Raw genomic sequence first — 20,442 nt, forward strand, 5'->3', positions numbered from 1 at the left:
TTCCTTGTCCTCAAATATGTTCTGAAGTCTTGAAAAATAAAATGTCTTTCCCATTTCCTATATTATATCTGGGTCTTCCAAATTTTTATTTATCTGTACCTATCTGTTAGTTTCTTCTTTCGAATCCTCCATCTTTATATCAGTTTCCTCTATTTTTTCTTCTGGTTTCTGAGTTGCTAGTTCATTCTTTATGGTCATTTTCTGAACGTTTTTTGTTTGTAAGTTTAAGTTGGAGAGTTGCTCATTTATGTTACTTAAATTATTTTTAGTCTCATAATTTAAAACAATTGTCTCTTGAATTGATTTCAACATGGAAAGAATTTCTTTCTGAAGTCCATTTACATTTTCTTGTTGATTATCCATGTTTCTTCCAAAGAAATATAGTCCAGAAGCAACTTTCCTAGTTTCTTAATATTTCTTGATAGTTCTTGAAACTAAAATTCAGTCAATATTTGTAACAGGCCAGCCAGTTCAGAATAGTTTATTGCCGTGCTGGCGAACCTATGGCACGCTTGCCACAGGTGGCACATGGAGCCGTCCCTGTGGGCATGTGCGCCATTGCCCCAGAGGAGGCGGGACCAGGCTCCTTGTCCCCTCTCCATGTGCTCCTGCGCTCTTGCTCTCTTTCTCTCTGCACTGAAGAGTCGGAGAAGCTGCAAGAGCTGGGCGGACCTGAGCTGGATGGTAGAGGCAGCTGCAGCACGAGTCCAGGTAAGCCTTGGAGCGATTTCGCGCCCCCCCCCCCAGCCGATCTGGGCAGCAGAGGCCTTTTCGAAGTCTCTGGAGCTCGCATCTATGGCCACGGGGCAATTGTGCAATGCACCAGCGGCCCAATCCAGGCTCCAGAGGCCTGCAAAAGGCCTCTGCCACACGGATCTAGGGCTGCATAGCGATTTCGCGCCATCCCCACTGCCTATCCAGGCTCCTGAAGTGCCACAAAATTGCCCCACAGCCATGGATGCGAGTCCAGGCTTCTGCTGCCTGGATCAGTCGTGGGGGCGCACGTGAAATCGCTGTGTAGCCCTAGATCCATGGGGCAGAGGCCTTTTCCAAGCGGCGGCGGCGGCAGGGTGATCCATGCAAATTAATCTTGTAGTTTTCTCTAATTTCCCTCCAAGGAAAGTTATTTGCCGCTTCTCTTTTCCTGAGAGAACGGAGCAGATATTAATCCTTCTCTCTATCATATGGGGGGTATTCTTTGCTTTGGGAATTCTTTTTTCCAGGAAGAAGTTTTAAAATTATAAAGAGAGGATTACGTTCTCATCCAGTTCCATCCGCGTTGTTCAGAGGTTGCTAATTAGTGCTTATCTTGGGTTGTCGGTGGCTTGGGTTGTCGGTGGCCACATAAATGCAGCCAATCTTTCTCCTACTGGTTTGAAGAGTTCCTCAGATCAAATGGAAGGGCCGTCACCCTCCGTGATCAACGAGGGTCCCCTCCGTCGCCTCTCCGGGGCGACTTTAGACTTTTTTTAGGGTTCCCAGCAGAGTGAAATCGGACATAGAAAATGGAGCCCCATTTTCCTGTGCCCATAACGCCACGACATCTAACCCAGAACTCCTTTTCTTCTATATTTCAGTCCAAAGTTATAAGAAAGATTCAATAGAAATAAAGTCCAGATATTTTGTAAATTAAAAAAATACAGAGATCCAATGGTGAGAATTTAAAAAATTCTTCAACCCCCCCAACAGTGGGGGTGGGATCTAACTCCCCAATCTTTCTCCTGATGCTTGGAAGGCTCATCTTGATTTGGTGTTGTTTAATAAAAATGAAATGGAACACTAGTTGCTTAGATTTTATTCTTGAAGAATAGGAAAAGAACACATAGATCGATAATATAAATCCATGAAGAAAGCCACATAGTAGCACAGCTGTTTGCCTTGTGAAGCATCTAGCAGCAAGATGTGAGGTACATTGAAAGTGAAAACAAGTAACAACTTATTAAGGTAAAAAAAAATGGAGACTTGTTAGTTAACAGCATGTTTTTGGCAAACAGCATGTTCTGGAAAACAAGAAAGCAACTTCTCTTCCAGAGGTTAATTGAAAAACAGATCAGTCACAGGAGAGATATCATAGGTACTGTTTGATTCCAAGAAAAGGAGTGTTAAGGTCTTGTTGATAAATGGAAACAGTTTTAGAGGATAATCTGGTAAAATCAATTTAAAAAACTTTTTCTGTAAATGATCATTAAAATACATAATGTAACTGAATCTTTGAAGATAAGTATAATTTCACCTTGCTAATTCAAATTTAGATCAGTAAACAAGTAACCAACCAGAAAGTCCTGATAATATTCATTTGGGTATAATTTAATCAAATTATATATTATATATTTCTGAAATTTACTATTATCTTTACTGAGTTAATGTAGTATTCTAAATAACTAATTGCTTCAATTAGGAAGGTTTTTGTAATGTGAATGAGTGCTAATCGGGTTTTTGTCCTTGTTGAAATATTAACAGGGATTGGATTATATGGTGATATAATTATTTATTGCAAATATGTCTATAGAGCTGAACTTGAAAACTTGATCAAGCAGATGCATCAGAAGGCAGGGTAGAACGTACATGTCACATCTATTAATAATACAATTATTACATGCACTTCAGAGCTGAAGCAGCACAGCATCACATTGCAGAGCTGAATCCATATGTCCAAGTGATGTCATCAACTGATCCATTAAATGAAATCACTGATATTTCTTTTTTGAAACAATATCAGGTATGTGGTACCTTTTTGAAACATCTTCTATTTAATTAGCCTTGATTCCTACAATACTGACTCCTGTCCCAAACTCCTGCTTTGTACATAAAGACTTGAAAACGGCAGTGAAATATTTCTATAAATTGAAGGCATTTAAAACTGGCAATTCCTTTTGCTGCTTTTAAGGAAAAGCCCACTTAGACAGTGAGAATCTAATCTTTTCTCAGTTTTTCAAATACTTGAGAAGTTGGGCTAAGAAGGAAAAGGAAGATAAATATTTCTTTAAATTCTTGAAAGTAATAAAAAGAAGCAAGAGGGAGAACTATTATTTCTGAGTATTCAAATCTATGTACAAATGGAAGGTGACTTCCTCCTCATCGGAGCATTTTGTGCAAAGGATTTGGAAATGATTTGATTTACATGTCTAGTGGAAATATAGAGACTGCAAGTCCTGTCACGCTTTCATGAGTGTATACATTGTGATGTGTATTTTGTAAAGCACTTTAGAATTAAAACTACATTCTGATTTATCCTAAATATGGCAGATATTATCTCCTCAGAAGGATCATTTTTAAGTGTCTCATTGAATTTAAATGATTATAGGTATGTCTCGGTTTATGCATGTGTATGTTTATGTAGATTTGTGGTGGATTCTGCCATAAGATCCCTCAGGAAGGATAACATATAATGAAATTTGTGCCATTATGTCATGATGCAGAAATTGCACACACAGGCTTGAATCAAATAACATAAGCATTAAAGGGTAGGATTTGTATGTTGATGATCCTATGTTCCTATTATTTCTTCTTGAAATAATCTTTGATTGCTATAAAACCTTCTGGATTCTGCTTAGTTTAGAAATTTTCATTTATATCTGACTACTATTTTGTGCATCATTTAGATAAGAATTAAAATAGTGTGCAAATAGTTACATTGCCAGGTTTCCTTATTAGCTGGAGCTTGGTGGTCTTTAGTTTAGGTCTTTACTGCTTTACTGCTGGATCTTAGATATTCAGTAGGCTTATATTAATTTATGTGTTGCTTCCCCTGTGCATTGGGTTTTTTAGCATTTTTTAGGGTCAATTATTTAAAATGGTATTTGAACCTTCCTTAGTCAATCTTAATGGTTATGATTGTGTTATAAATAATACATGCACAAAATTTAGGTTGCTTTTAATGTAACAAATACTATGGGAAGAGCTCAGAATAATTGAAAGAGCTGTTTAGTCCCTTGACATGAGGTGAGTAGAATCAGTTTCAGTCAGAGGAGCCCAAGTCTCTAGCTTTCTTACAATTTTTTTTAAATATAAATATGGCATTGGGCATTTTAATTGGTAAGAATCAGATTACAGAATAGGATCAGGTAAAGAAGGTAGAAGCACAAGTCTAAGAAATAACTATATGATGAATTATTAAAATAAAGAAAGAATAATTCATTGCAGAAGTGAAAAGTATATTAAAGTATTTCTGACATAGCTAGCTGAGGTGTTAGACTCTTACATCATAAACATTTTTTCATATTATAGTAAATGAATGTTAGAAACATTTATTTGGTGTAGATAAAAGAAACTGGATTATCTAATACATTTGTTGGTCTATAAGTTACAGGTTATAGTCAACCTTGTGTTATCTAAGATTTACCTTTGGACTTTTTTTTTTAAGTGTGTCATATTAACTGAGATGAAGATGTCATTGCAGAAGAAGATTAATGCTTTTTGCCATACTCAGCACCCACCTATTAAGGTAATTCTAAATAATAAAGTACATTTACTAAATATTTTCCAGTGCAATCTCTTCTAAGAATTTTTCATAATCTGCTTTGACTTTTTAATCTCATACCATCCTGAATTACTAATAGAGCAAATTATTTCTATATTAGCAGTGCTAAATTTTGTAGATAGACTAGCTTGCTCTTGGACCATGATACAGTATGCCAAATCCACATGGAATAACTTTTAAATCATTTAAATTAAGTCAGCCTTTAATCCAACTTTTCCAACTTCTGTGTTTTATAATTTAGTGTATTCAAGTAGCTAGAAAGAAATAAAGGGAATTTGAAAGAAATTCCTTCATATGGGCATACATATAAATGAAGCAAATCTGCATGGGTTAAATTGAAATAGATATGCAGTTCACAATCACCCGAATTTGTTTTCAAGTTGAGGTACATTTATTTATTTATTAATACATGCATGCTTTGATGGGTTATTGTACATAATTTTATGTATTTACGTATTTACTTATTTACTTACTTACTTACTTATACATGCATGCTTTGATGGGTTATTGTCCAGGAGACAGATGGAAGAAGTGTGACCTTGTTAATCTTTATGACTCTCAATAGCATTTAGTGCCCTTCTGAAGTAACTTCATAGACAGATTCTTTGGGATGAAAATGTGACAGATTATGAAAATGTGATAGATTATTGCATTATGATTTAGTTTCATTTACAACAGTCACTATCATAAAGTTGTGCTTTAGGAATGCACAATGATAATGCACCCTAAAACTGTTTTTTTTTTGTCATATTATAATACCCAAATCTATTCACTTAACATTTTAATGAAGTATTTTCTTTCTTTTACTTAACCTATTTAATGTGCAAAACTGAATTGTTTTGTGCCATCTGTAATTATCTTAGAATAGAGTCACTAGTTGGTGGGAATATAGTGTTTTCAAATGCTGTTCTCCCAGAATATTCATAAATCATAGAATCATAGAGCTGGAAGGGACCTTGGAGTTCTCCTAGTCACACTTTCTGCCCGGGATAGGACTCTTGATTTCATTCTGGATGAATGGTTGTCCAATCGTTTCTTGAAAATCTCCAGTAATGTAGGACTCACAATTCTTGGAGGCAAATTATTCCATTGATTAATCATTCTCATTATCAGGAAATTCCTTCTTAGTTCCAAGTTAGATCTCCCTCTGATGAACTCCCACTGATTGCTTCTTGCCCTGTTGTCAGGTGCTATGGAGAATAAATTGATCCTTTTTTCCCTGTGATATCTCTTCAAGTATTTGAAAATGGCTATCATGTCTCCCCTAAGCCTTCTCTTTGTTGGGATAAACATATCAAGTTCCTTTAACTGTCATTGTATGATTTAGCCTCCAGCCCCTTTATTGCTCTTCTCTGCACTCTTTCTAGGGTCTCAGCATTTTTTTGGTATTGTGCTGACCAGAATTGGACACAGTATTCTAAATGTGGTCTCAATATTGCGGTGTAGAGTGGTACCATCACTTCCTGTGATCTTGATGCTATTCCTCTGTTGATGCAACCTAGGACTGCATTGACTTTTTTTGCAGCACACTGCTGACTCATACTTAAGTGGTGATCCATCAGGACACCACTAGATATCTCTCTTTGACATTACAGGTAGTCCTTGACTTACACCACAACTGAGCCCAAAATTTCTGTTGCTAAGTGAGACCTTTGTTAAGTGAGTTTTGCCCCATTTTATGATCTTTCTTGCAACAATTGTTAAGTTAGTAACATGGTTGTTAAATGAATCTGGCTTCCCATTGACTTTGCTTGTCAGAAGGTCACAAAAAGTGATCACATGACCCCAGAACACCCCAATATGAGTTAGTCACCAAGCGTCTGAATTTGGATCACGTGGGGGATGCTGCAATGGTCTTAAGTATGAAAAATGGTTTTCAGTTTTTTTCAGTGCCGTTGAAACTTTGAATGGTCACTAAATGAACTGTTATAAGTCAAGGACTATCTGTACTGTTGAGCTATCTACTGCATATCCTATACCTGTGCAATTGGTTTTTCATGCTTAAGTGCAAGATCCTACTTTGTTCACCACTGAACTGCATCTTGTGGGTAGGATGTAATGCTCAAATCTGTCAAAATCCTTCTGAATCTTCAGCATACCTTCCAAAATATTAAAAATCCCCCCCCCAGCTTGGTGTCAACTGCAAAATAATGAGTACCCCTTCAGTCCCTTCATCTAGGTCATTTATGAAGAAGTTGCAGAGCATTGGACCCAAGACAGAATCTTGAAGTGTTTTACTGCATGCTTCCGTCCACATAGATATACTTCCATTGAGGACTACATACTAAGTGCAATTGGTCAGCCAGTTGCGAATCCATCTGGTGCTAGTATTGTCTATTCAGCATTGTTCTATTTTACCAAAAAGTTGGTGATGGCCTTCTTTAGCAAATGCTTTCCTGAAATCTAAGTATTCTATATCCACAGCACTTCCTTGGTCTACTAATTTAATCATTCCATTAAAGAAAGCAGTAAGGTTTGTTTGGGATGACCTGTTTTTAATAAACCCATGCTTGCTTCTAGTTATCACCTTGCTCATTTCTAGTTGCTCACAAATCCACTGCTTGATTATCTTCTCCAGGATTTTCGCAGGTATTGAAATCAAGCTTATCTGATCTGTAGTTTCTTGGATCCATTTCCCCCTCTTTTTGAAAATGTGAACCACATTTCCAATCCTCTAGCATTTCCCTCATGCTCCTGGAACTCTGAAATATTTTATTCAGTGGTTCTGAAATCACATCTAAATTTTTCTGGGTTCTGATTTATAGGTGAGTTTCCTGAGCTACGGAGGCATTTGATCTTTTTCTTAAACACATAATAATAAAATAATGAGAACTAAAGGGTCAAAGGGAAGGCGGTTTAGAAAGAACAAGACCTTTTGGAGTCTTCAATTCTCTTCCTGTTAAGAGTTCCTTAATAAGGTTTGCTCTTCCTTCCTAACATCAATAAAGGTGATTTTTCCAGAAAATATGTGAAGAGCTGTAATTAGTGATTTAACTATGTTTCTTTTTGGCTGTGTTTTAATTTATATAATGTATGTTTAATTGGGGAGGGCTTGGAGAGGTAGAAGTGGCCAATATAGACACTGCACCTTGTCCTCCAGATCTCTATCTCCCCTGCAAATCTCTGGAGAGGAGGAGGGGTGGCGGGGGGAGCTGCATGAGGAAAGGCTGCCCCAACAAGCCAGCATGTCAAGGTTATAATTTAATAGCTGAACAGCTTATGTAATGATGTAATGTAATGTAAGGTGGATGATGCAATATACGAATGACTCAGCAGGTGTGTGTATCCCTTTAAGAGCCTGAGTATAAAAGGGAAGGCTTTTGCTGCTGTGTTCTCTCTTGTCCATTTCCTCCTGTAATTGCTGTGTATTGGAGTGTGCTGTTTCACCACGTGTATGTATTTTATTTCTAGTATATATTTGTAGATATAGTGCAATATAAACCACAATTTAATACAAACCACTGTTTACTGTATTTATTCCTGGGTTATCTCAGCACAATAAGACTGTGCATGCGCTGACACAGCATCCTTACCATGTACAATTGGAAATGGGAATTCCCTTTCGAGAAGGGCCAGCCTCCCTTGTGCAGGACCCGGGACCACTGCTCCCTGCCTCCTCCTCTTGCTCTACAGAGATCTGTCAAGGCAGAAATTGGACTCAGAGGAAACTGCTTCCTGGAAACTTTCTCTTCCACACTTCCGCATGCAGCAGCGTTATCCTCTGCCTCTTGCTTTGCCAGCAGAGTGCATTGGAAAGGGGAAACACCAACAATGCCTGGGATTGGGAGAAGAACATCTCCTTTGGTGTGCTATGTACCCACACGCACACGCACACACACAGTTAGCAAACTGTCAATCATGCCTGGGCTTGGGGAGAAGACCCTCTCCTTCCTCTGTGGATAAAAGTCCACAAACTTGGAATGTGTTGTATTTCTGTGTGTGTGTGCATTTGCGCACATGCTTGGTTGTCAACAGTTTGAGGAGGCGAGGAGCTTGTGGGGCACCGAGTTGTCCCATCAAATTAGCTGGTGTGATTTGTTCCGTCCCGACCCAGCTGTCTCGAGTCAGCTGTGTCCTGTGAGTGACGTCGAGCAGGCCAAGCCCACCTGGCCACACCCACCCCCCACACCCACCCAGCCCTTTGGGGCAACCATAATGCTGAAGTGGCCTTCAGTGAAATTGAGTTTGACACGCCTGTTCTAGGAGTTCATTTTTTCTGTAGCTGTTTCTCCCTTGCTGTGTTTAGTTTGTACACAGACTTTTGTCTTTTCTAGGAATTCCTCATTTTCACAGATGAGACTTGATATGCCCTCTACTTCTATTTTTTCCTCCAGCAGGAATGCAAATATAACATACACCTTGCAGGTTCATCACAATGCTAACCTATTTCTCCATTATTTTTGTTATTCTTCAGGATTGTGTAGATACAAAGAAATATTCCCTTGTAGAATATCAGATTATTAATTGTAAGATTTGTATTAGGTTTGGCATGTGAGCCACTATCCTGATCCATTGGACAAAGGCACAGTTTCTGTAGCTCATGGTATGAACATCTCTACCCTCTCCAAAAATCCTCTGGTCTATGCAAATGCTATTAGTGATTCACTTGGTATTCACTCATATTTTTAAAAAGATCCAAATTTTGGAAGATATATCAATCTTCAAATATATGCATTCTCAAATGAGAGCTTATGAGATATTTTTCAATTATATTTTTTGTAATTTTTAATGTTTAAAATGTAAGTTTTAATTTTATACATTTCATATTTGAATGATATTATCCCTAAAATAAACTTTTGATTACTTTTGATAGTCATTTTTATTTTATTACTCTAGAAGAATTTGTTTTCCTTCTTCTGTGTCTAAACATCAGTCATGACTTTTCTGATAATAAGTTTCATCTGCAGTCCCTTGTGGAAAAAAGCAGCTATCTGTAGTTCATTAGCATATTAAAAACATGTTTGGACTTTTGTAATGTGTTTACATACTGCATAGGTGTGCCGTTTTAAAAGTTAGTAGAATTAAAAGCTTTTACTATTTTTCTATTTTTTGTTTAAGCCTTTTCAAAATCACACATTCCTGTTCAAGCGAGCTAAAAGAAGCAAAAACTCTTGTTTTATATCCAAGGTTATAGTTCAAATATGACTAAAAGCTTTGCAAGGGTAATTCTGAAACTATAACTTGGTCAGAGGCCTAAAGAGATTGATTGAATAAATATCTATTATTTTGTTCAAATTCTGAAAGACTCAATATAGACCAATTATAAATCTATTAAATATTAACATGTTAACTTTTCTTCTTTCATCAGGAGTATTAATAAAATATTCGATACAAAAATTGTGAAATCTAACTCTCATTACTCTCTGTTCTTATAGTTTATAAGTGCAGATGTGTATGGAATATGGGCACGTCTATTTTGTGACTTCGGTGATGAATTTGAAGTCCTAGATACCACAGGAGAGGAACCAAAAGAAATCTTCATTTCAAACATATCTCAGGTGAAAATGTTTTAAGTATTGATTTTTATGTGTAATAGATTTCTTTAAGTGGTTTAACTTAAATCCTTAAATTTTTAAATTCATATATAGAGAAAGTATACAGGGGTATTATACAAATGATAATATTGTATACTATGCAGTTATAGATAGCACATCAGAATTGTCTTTTATGGGAAATGTGATTTTAGTAGTGCTATCCATTCATATGAAATGGATGGGGAAGATAAAGTTAAATTCACTGCAGTACAACAACATCCAGTACTCAAAAGTGCCATAGTTAGATGGGCAAAGCTAAGATAAGGTGGTGGGTTTGATAAAATAGTTCAAAAGGATTACTTACTAAAGATTATGTCAAATGCTTTTGAAAATGTTTAGTGTTTTTGTTCTTGATTTTGTAAAGCATTGCACATTTAGCACCTAATGGTAGTTTTTTGTATACCATTTTAAATTATTTAATTTTCATACTATATAGTTGCAAAAAAGTGTGTGTGTTAAGAATTTTAAGGTAATTTCAGACAGTAATTAGTCATTATAGTTAAATATCTGTGAATATTGTAAAATGGTTGTTACTTGACAAACATTCTGCTTGGGCATTCATTATGCCTCAAGTATATTAAATTAATTTCTCAAATGTAGTTATACAGGTACTCTTAGAGAATTTAATTAATTAATTTACCTGTAGTGATAGAGGTACTCTAGAGAACTTAATTAATTTGAATTACATGTTTTCATTTCCATAGGAAATATCTTTTTTATATTCTAGAGGATGATCAAAGTCATCTTCACAAAATATATCCATGAAATAAAAATAAATAAAATTATAATACAGGTAGTTTTTGCTTACCAACTATTTATTCAGTGACTTTGAAGTTCTTCAGCACAGGAGATGGAGAATCCACTAATAGGTTTCCTCTGTCTTCCTGCCCAATCAGATCAAATCAGCCAAACCTGCCACGCCCTTCCTGGACTAGGACCTCCCAATCTCGACTTGATCTTCGCCCAGGACAGACTTGCAAGTTGGCTCATAGGCAGGTAGATCAGAGTTCCATTGGTGGATTTTCCACAGTTCCACAGTCTCCTCGGCAGCGCTGGGTTCAGCACTGCTTCAGCCTGCTTCAGTTCCACAGTCTCCTCAGCAGCGCTGGGTTCAGCACTGCTTCAGCACTGCTTCAGCACTGCTTCCCCACCTCTCCTTCTTTCCTGGGCCGAACGGAGGCTTCCGTTCTCCCTTCCCTTCTACAGACAGTGCTGGGCTCAGTGCTGTAGAAACGCCCCCCTTCTCTCCCTCCCAGGCCTCCTCCTTTGCCGGAGATTGCGGCTGCAGCTCCGGCGGTCGCGTGACGCTCGGATCGGGCATTTTCGGCACCAGCGGCTCCATTCCTTCTCCGACGGGCCGTTTTTCTTCTATTTTTTTGGACCTTACAGCCAGCATTTTGAGAGCCGTTGTGCTCTCATTTCCTCGAACGTCTCCCTCTCTCTCTTCATTGGTGCGGGCCGGACTCACAAGGAGTAACTGGGGAACCGGCCCTAATTGCCGCGGCTGCCATTTTGCGGCTGCGTGGACGCCGCTGTCTCTCGGCAGAAGCATAAGGAAAGGAGGGGGGGAATAAGGGGGATTCTCCTCTGCTGCTGCTGAGGTTGAGCTTCAGGGGGGCCCTGGATCGTTGGGGAGGGACGGTTTAGTCCTTCCTCGTGATCTGCAAATTGGAGCAGTGGTGCTAGTGAAGGCCGCAGCTGCCATCTTGGATGGCCTTCACAACTGCATCACTGATCCATAGGCCTGGACAGCCCTTTACCTTTGGGGGAGCACAAAGGGGGTCCCTCCTGGCAGCACTTGGGGGTACTCCTGAGGGCGATTGGCCAATTCGGGTTACACCCCCATGCCCCCCCGGGGTTTTTTTTCTGAATCCCTGCATAGGCCATTGGGCCCAAATTTAGGCCTCAATCTGGTGTTCTCCCTTCCTGGCCACCATTTGGCGGGCTGTGATTTGGACTGTGGTTTTTCATATGAGCGTTCTTGCCACCTCACAGATCTTCCCGCTGCGCAAACCGTGTTGCCATTTATTTCTTGCTGGCCTTGTCAGCACCGCGCATCTTACACACAAGCTGGCTGTCGTCACCCTGGTGACTTTGCCATGGCCATAACCGTGACCGGACCCTAGGATTCCTACCGGTCTGGTGGCCAGGGGGGCAGGGTGGTCATTTCCATTCCCTGCCCTTGATTTTACCCACCAATCAATCCACTGCCTGAGTTACCTCTCAGCGTTCCTGAGATAACTCCCACCAGGATGGAGGACAACACGGCCTCCCAACCCAGGGACGCCTCTCCTCCTTCCTCGGGCTGGAAGCGGCATAGGTCCTCCAACCAGGAGGCGGCAGGTAGGATCTCGGCCAAGGCCAAGGCCATCTCTGGGAGGAAGACCTCCAAATTAGTGGAGAAACAGGCCAGCAGGAGACACCAGGCTTTGGAGAAGGAGTTCTCCAAAGCACAGAAGCAGGCCAGGGCTGAGGCTGAACAAGCCAAGGCCTCCTTCGATTTACCACTGGGCCCCTCAACCTCTGCCCAGGAGGTCTAGTTGCCAGTGGGACTTCCTGCTTCTCCTACTCCATCTGGACCGGATCAGGACACCGCCACCCTCCAGTCACGACCTGTACTGCGGGCCCAACGTCCGGCTCCGGAGGCAACCTTTACCCCCATGGCTGCGGGACTCAGGGTAGCCGAGTCTGACACCTTCCCCCCTGAGGATCACCTTCAGGCTTTAATTGCTCAGGTGGTGGACCGGCTCTCGCAGCCAGGTCATCGCACATGCCCAGGGCTGATTTGGTGCTTTCCCTTCTGCTCCCCCAGTCAGCACCATTGGGATACCACAGGCCTCCCTCCCTGTCCCAATCTTCCTACAGCAGGGCCTCATCCCCTCCAGAGTATGACTAACCGTTAGATGCCCCGTGGTCGGAGGAGGAGGACTCTCCCCCGGATCCGCTGCCATTTGGCGGGCTTTTCAACCCCTCTCTCTTTCTGCCCTTACTTCGTAAGGCTAGCTCTACGGCCCACATTGGCCCTGATCGGACTACTCCAGCAGCACCTGCACCCAATTCAGAAGTGGACCTGTTGTTCACCGAACCGGTAGTAACTCAGCACCACGTACTTTGTCCCCTCTATTCCTCAATGCGGTCCGGAAACAGTGGGTCTCCCCTTGCACCTTCCCCTTCACAAGTGGGAATGACAAAATGCTATTCAGGGTTGCTCCAGATTTGGCAGACGCGCTGGAGGTGCCTATAGTGGACAAGCCCTTGGCCCCTCTCTTGTCCTCAACCACGATCTCAGAAGATATGTCTGAGGTGCTGAAGGCGGAGGACCGGAGATGGGAACTAACGTTCCGCAGGACTCACCAGACGGCAGCATGGGCTATCAGGGCTGCCACTTCAGCATCTCTTTTCACCAGATCTTCCCTCCTTTGGCTCCGTCAGCTCCAAGCCAGGATCCCCCCGGAGGATGTTCATACACATCAGGACCTGAGCAAGGTAGTGGTGGCAGCGGAATATATTTCCGATGTGACTCTACACGTGGCCAGGTTTTCCTCCAGGACCATGGCATCCAATGTAACAGCACGTCGCATGCTTTGGTTAAAGCACTGGCACGCTGACGCTAAATCCAAATGGCGCCTGGCAGTGGCCCCATATCAGGGTGGTAAGCTATTTGGGGAAGCTTTATCGCTGTACCTGACTGAGAACAAGGACAAGTGGAAGGTACTTACCCACCTTACTAGGCAGGCTGACAGGCCAACCCTTACACCCACAGGCAGTCTTTTTGGTCAGGAGCTAGCCCCAGCAATACACAACCCTCCCATCCCTTCACGGCTAGGCAGGATCGCCCGGCTGACAGGTCGGGTTCCAGGCCCAGGCAACAATACCAGGGCAAACGGCCCTTTTGGGGGGGCGTCCGTTCAGACGGTCCAAATGACTCTCGGGCGGTCCCTCCCATAGGGGGCAGGTTGTCCCTCTTTGCCCACCAGTGGGAGGTCACCACCACAGACGTCTGGGTCCTAAACACCCTTCACCACGGCCTGTCCCTGGAGTTCATCTCCAGTCCACCGGGGCGTTTTATTTCTTGCCCTCAATCAAAAAATCCCTTAAAGAAGGGCCTCATGCAGGAGGCCATTCATCACCTCCTGGACATAAGGGCCATAGAACCGGTGCCGGCAGGTCAAAGTGGTCGGGGATTCTACTCCATCCTCTTCGTGATCCCCAAGGCCTCGGAAGGATGGAGGCGATCCTAGACCTCAAAGGTCTGAATTACCATCTTGCATATCGAAAATTCAAAATGCAAACGCTCCAGTCCATCTTGGGCAGCGTGAGAAGGGGAGACTTCCTAACGTCCATAGACCTCACGGAAGCGTATCTCCACATTCCCATTCTTCTTGACCACCACCGATTCCTAAGGTTCAATTATATGGGTCATCACCAGTACAGGGCACTCCCGTTCAGCCTGTCTTAGGCTCCGAGGGTGTTTACCAAGATCCTGGCGGTACTCGCCGCTCACCCGAGACTGGTGGCAGTCCGTATCCAATGCCACCTGGACGATATTCTAATCCAGTCGTCGTCACTCTCGGCTGCCCAGTCATATCTCAGGCTGGTGATCAAGGTCCTCCAGGACGACGGGTTCTCGGTAAACTTTCAAAAGAGCCAGACAGTTCCCTTGACCAGGCTATTACACCTAGGAGCCATCATAGACACGGTAGAATGCAGGGTCTACCTGTCCCAGGAACGTCGGGATAGTATTCGGGAGTTGGTCCTCAAGATATGCAGAGACCGGGCAGTGACGTTGGCCATCCTTTCCCAGTTACTGGGAAAGATAATATCGTGCATAGCGATTATTCCCTGGGCCAGATTACATTCCAGGAACCTCCAGTGGTTCCTGCTCCCCTTCCAAAGATTGGGCACCAGCTCCTCCAACCGAAGGGTAAGGGTCCCTCCTCAGACCTTGCGATCTCTCAAGTGGTGGCTCTCTCCAGCTATGGCCAGAGGGTCCTCCTTCAAGGAGCCCGTTCAACTCTCGCTCACGACGGATGCCAGTCTGTTCGGTTGGAGAGCGCACCTTCAGTCACAGTGGGCTCAAGGACGGTGGTCCCAGTCAGACCTGAGGCACAACATCAACTGGTTGGAGCTCAGGGCCATACACCTGGCTCTCTGTCACTTCCGCAACAGGGTTGCGAGGCATCACATGCTGGTCCTTACTGACAACATGGCGGCAAAGGCCCATGTGAACCGGCAAGGGGGTACCCGATCCCGGGACCTCATGACTGAGGCCCAATTGTTGGGTTCCTGGGCAGAGACCAACCTTGCCTCCATCAGAGCCGACCACATCTCAGGGGAGGCAAACCAACAGGCAGACTTCCTGAGCAGGTCGACAGTGGAGCACTCGGAATGGCGTCTGCACCTCTTCAGGGAGATCTCCGACAGGTTTGCCTCACCGATCATAGACCTGTTCGCCTCCCTGGCAAACACCCAACTGCCGAGGTTCTTCTCCCATTTTCCGTCCCCAGGGGCGGAGAGGGTGGATGCTCTTTGGGGCCAGTGGCCAGAGGGCCTGCTTTATGCATTTCCTCCTCTCCCTCTTATTCCAGCGGTCATCCGCAAGCTCCTACAGTAGAGGGCGGAGGTTGTTCTCGTGGCCCCGTACTGGCCATGGAGACTGTGGTTCGCCGATCTTGTGAGCCTTTCCAGGTCTCACCCATGGAGGATCCCTCCGGGTCGTGTCTCGCTAAGCCAGGGGGCTCTGCATCATCCGGAGCCCCAATGGCTTCAGTTAGCCGCTTGGCACTTGAGCGCCGGATCCTGTCCCAGGAGTCCTGCTCACCAGGCGTCATTTCCATGATCCAGGCCTCCCGACGGCCTGCTACCAACCGCTTCTACAATGCCATGTGGAAGAATTTCTGTCAGTGGTGTACCAAGCATCACCTGACTATATCGGATTTGACAATTCCAAGGATCTTGGACTATCTACTAGAGGGTCTAGATAGGGGCTTAGCACCGAATACGTTACGCAGACAGGTTGCAGCTCTTTCCACCTTGCTTGCCTGTGACACCGCAGTGTCCCTAGGTCAACACCCATTGATACGCTCGTTCCTCAAGGGTGCCACAAACACTAAGCCCCCTGTTGTGCATAGGTATCCCTCTTGGGAGCTGCCGTGGGTCCTACAGGCCCTCACCAGGCCACCATTTGAACCCCTCAGGACGTGTGATTTGCGGTCCTTATCCCTCAAGGTTGCCTTCCTGGTGGCAATCACTTCAGCAAGGTGGATATCTGAGTTGGTGGCACTTTCCATCAGGGAGGACTTATGCACCTTTCACCGGGACCGGGTGGTCCTTCGGTTAGACCCTACCTTTATTCCTAAGGTTAACTCTCTTTTCCACAGGGCTCAGGAAATCGTGCTTCCAGATTTCTGCCCTAATCTGTCTCATGACCTGGAACGGCAATGGCATTCCCTGGACATCCGCAGGGCACTCTGTTGTTACATCAAACGGACGGCTGCCTTTCGCAACTCTGAGGCCCTCTTCGTCTCCTTCCACCTTTCTTCCAAGGGTCGGAGGGTGTCTGCCTCTATGATTGGGAAGTGGATCAGGGATTGCATTGCTGGGGCATACCAGTCCGGCTCCACGTCGTGTCACAGGCCACTCAACGTGCAGTGTGACTACCTCTGCGGCTTGGGCCACCCAGGCGTCCATAGAGGACGTTTGTCGGGCGGCCACGTGGTCTTCACCCTCGCCGTTCATACGACATTACAAACTGGACAGGTATGCCTCTGCAGAGGCCTCCTTTGGCAGGAGGGTTCTCCAACAGGTGGTACCTCGAGGCGTCACACCGGACTAGGCTGCTTCCCTCCCACAGGGACAGTAGGCTTTGGTATGTCCCATTGGTGGATTCTCCATCTCCTGTGCTGGAAAAGAGGTGTTGTCTTACCTGAACACCTTTTCTCAGCACGGAGATGGAGAATCCACTTCCTCCCTCTCAGGTCCTTTAGGCCTAGGGCTAGGTCCTGTGAGCCAACACGTCATACTGTCAGTCAGTAGCTTCGCCCATGTCGAGACTGGGAGGTCCTAGTTCAGGACGGGCGTGGCAGGTTTGACTGACTTGATCTGATTGGGCAGGAAGACAGAGAAAACCCATTGGTGGATTCTCCATCTCCGTGCTGAGAAAAGGCATTCAGGTAAGACAACGCCCCTTCCATTGATGCTGAAAAATGACACAACTGGTCTTCAAAATTACAGCCGTTGCATTGTCCCTACACTCATGTAATCATGATTTGGGTGCTTGACAAGTGGCATACATTTTTAAATGTCACAGAATCCTATGGTCATATGATTGCCATTTGAAATGTTCACAGCCAGCTTCCTTTTTTAAAACACAATTTTATTAAAGTTTTTAAAAAGGAAATAAATGATAGATAGATAGATAGATAGATAGATAGATAGATAGATAGATAGATAGATAGATAGATAGATAGATAACCTTTATTGCCATTTTTTACAATGGGCATATTAGCACACATTAAAAATGAAATACAATACAATACAAACTAACATAAAATAAGAGAAAGAAAAGAAAGAGAAAGAAATAAAAGTGCAGGAAAGTGAAAATTACATAAAAGAAAAATAGAAAAAAATACAAAGAAGTAGCTTCTGATTTTCCTTACAGCAGTTGTAAGTACATTTGTGAGTTTACCTCTTACTCTATGATTAACAACCTTCAAATTCGGCTTTTGACAAGCAAAGTCAGTGGGGAAGCTGGCAGGAAATCACAAGTCACAGTAACACGACATTATGCTTAAAACCTCTAATGGTTTCTTTTGTTATGGATCAAAATATTAATAATTTATCAGTATCAAATATTTTGTTATTTTTTTCTAATAATAAAGGAAAATGAAAATAATGGAAAACAAGGGGAGGGGAAAAGAACAAATGAGGAGCAGAAGGGGAAAAAGAAAAAAAGGTGTTGACTTCCGACTCTTTAGCACGGTAGTAGATAATAACATTATAGCCTCAACTTTTTATTTTTACACAATAATATATACTAGCCATTTCTATAACAATGAACATATCTAATCAGCAAAATCAAAATCAAAGTTTCATTTTTCCAACACAAGCACAAAATCTAGAAGTGGTTTCCAAATGAAAACCAAGTTACGTATGTTCTTTGACTAAAGCAATCAATTCAACCATATCTACTTTTTTGTTGTGGAAAATAATATATATTTCTGTTTGCACTTATTAATTTTTACAGACTATCATTATTTATATTAGCAAAATTCACTATACTGATTCTTTAAGGAAAATAACTTTTTCCTCCATTTTAAAGCTCTAAACTTTTCTTTAAAAGTATTTCCAAAATAAATGAATTTTAATATAACTTTTTAAACTTCTTCTTTAGATACTTTAAAATTCACTTTCAATAATACTTTACAAGCTTTACTCAAACGTTGTATATGAAGGAAAAAACACATTTTCAGACCCACTTTATAAATGTAAAGCTATGTTAAAACTTCCTTTCAATTATATACAGTACATCAACTGGTCAAAGTTATTCCTAACTCCAATTAACTGATTAAATTTAATTCACTCCTTCCAGCTTATCCTCAAAGAATCAAATCTTTTAAACATTCTCTGGAATGTTTATCAAGTAATTATAAACTTCTCTTTTTCTGAAGGAATTCTCAATCTTGTTTAGTATTCATGAAGATAAAAGTACTAAAGTTGTCCTCTTGAAAGTTGTAAATTTGCTTGAAACTGTAGCTGGGAGGCTTATATTTAAGCCATTATCATAATAAAGATTGGTGTCAGATTTGAATTCCAAGATTGCAGTTAAATCCTTTGCATTGTCAGCTATTTGTGAAATTGCATCAGAGGCTTGGTAACTTTCTCACATAATTATGTCTCTGAATTACTCCTCTTTCTTCCAATCACATGGAAGTTTTTATAACATCTTTAGAACATAATTGATCTATAAATGAAGGGTTTTATTTAAATATTTAATATTTTTAACACCTTTCTGACAATATGCCTGAATCCATGCTCCATCTTCTTATCTCCCTCTTGTGGTCCAAGAGTAGTTTTGTAAGTCAACTAATAGTTCCTGGCCAATTAAAATTCCTAAAACCCGGAAAATTTCAACTATTCACAAAAAAGCACACCAGGTTACATACAGATTATTTAAAATAAAATAAAACCAGAAATTTTTATCTTTAAGTTTCTCTATCAAAGTTAAAAAAAGATACTCCATGCTTTTTGTTTCAGTTTGCCTCCAGCAACCTTCTTCCTTGTCGTTTAACAATAAAGGAATCACAAAAATGGCACAGATCTTCAAAAAGGAATAACAGGCTGTGGCTAAAAAGAGCCTCTAAGATAATAATCCCAGAAAGTGATTAAGACATGAAAGGCATAATTTATTGTCCATTTGAAAAATAAATTCCACAATGGCTGCTTTTTCAGCAACAAAATTATTACAGTCTGCCTCTCAGCACAGCTCCTGAGGCTTCTTGTAGACTACTGTTCTATGGAGGATATTGTGTGGTAATTCTAGGACTCTCCCTAACCTAGAAAAATCATATAAACTAAAGAAATGCCTATTCCTTTTGTTAGTAAATTGAAAAAGTCACAGACCAGAGAAAACCCTTGGGCTTGTTGTCAGTAGGCCATCTTCACCGGAAGTCACACCTGTGGTGATTTCCTTAACAATTTCAGCCAGACCTGATACAGGTGCTTCTCGAGTAACAACAGATCACTTAGTGATAGTTCAAAATTACAATAGATCTACAAAAAGTACTTACGACCCTGTCCTGAAGTTACATATATTGCAGCATCTCTGTGGTCATTTGCCCTTATGACCTGACTGGGACTGACCACAGGATGCAATGCACATACCTCCTATTTCCCCCTCGCATCCTGCCCCACCAGTTGCCACAGGTACTGGGCCTGTTTTGCTAGTCCATCGGGTTCCCCATGCTTCTGCCCACCCCGTCATTGATTTCTCACTTATTTTTCGAAGATCTCCAGAGCTCAGGATGTCAGGTTAGAAAAGGAAGGAAGGCCACCCCATTGCTAGGCCTCATGGCAGAAAAGTGCCCATCTTTTTCTGAGATGCTGGCACAGTTCTCTGTTTTCAGCAAAACTCTTCTCTTGCTACACTCTCCCTCTTTCTTCCTGCAAACGCATGCACATAATGGCCACACACTTCCTCTTCCAGCAAACTCACGCAGCTACACACTCTTCCGCTCAATCCCTATTCTACACACTATTCTTCCTGCAAACACACGCATGCATGCACGCAATAACACACTCCCTCTTCCAGCAAACGTATGCGGTTACACTCTCCCTTTTCCACACACTACTTCTTCCACATTCTCCTTTTTTTCTGCAAACAAATATACGCCTATGGCCACACACTCTGTCTTCTAACAAACTCAAACA

The 20,442-nt window shown here is 42.2% G+C and overlaps 1 protein-coding gene across 1 annotated transcript in view; it reads left to right on the forward strand.

Moving 5' to 3' along the window:
• Nucleotides 1-20,442, forward strand: part of UBA6 (ubiquitin like modifier activating enzyme 6) — a 135,793-nt gene that overhangs the window by 32,331 nt on the left and 83,020 nt on the right. The window contains exons 6-8 of the mRNA XM_015815162.1: nt 2,608-2,719; nt 4,364-4,444; nt 9,856-9,978. Coding sequence (XP_015670648.1) covers nt 2,608-2,719; nt 4,364-4,444; nt 9,856-9,978 — 316 coding nt within the window. The remainder of the gene's footprint in view (nt 1-2,607; nt 2,720-4,363; nt 4,445-9,855; nt 9,979-20,442) is intronic.

The sequence above is a fragment of the Protobothrops mucrosquamatus genome, unplaced genomic scaffold (genome assembly GCF_001527695.2).
Source record: "Protobothrops mucrosquamatus isolate PMUCROS unplaced genomic scaffold, P.Mucros_1.0 scaffold320, whole genome shotgun sequence".
Lineage (NCBI taxonomy): Eukaryota > Metazoa > Chordata > Lepidosauria > Squamata > Viperidae > Protobothrops > Protobothrops mucrosquamatus.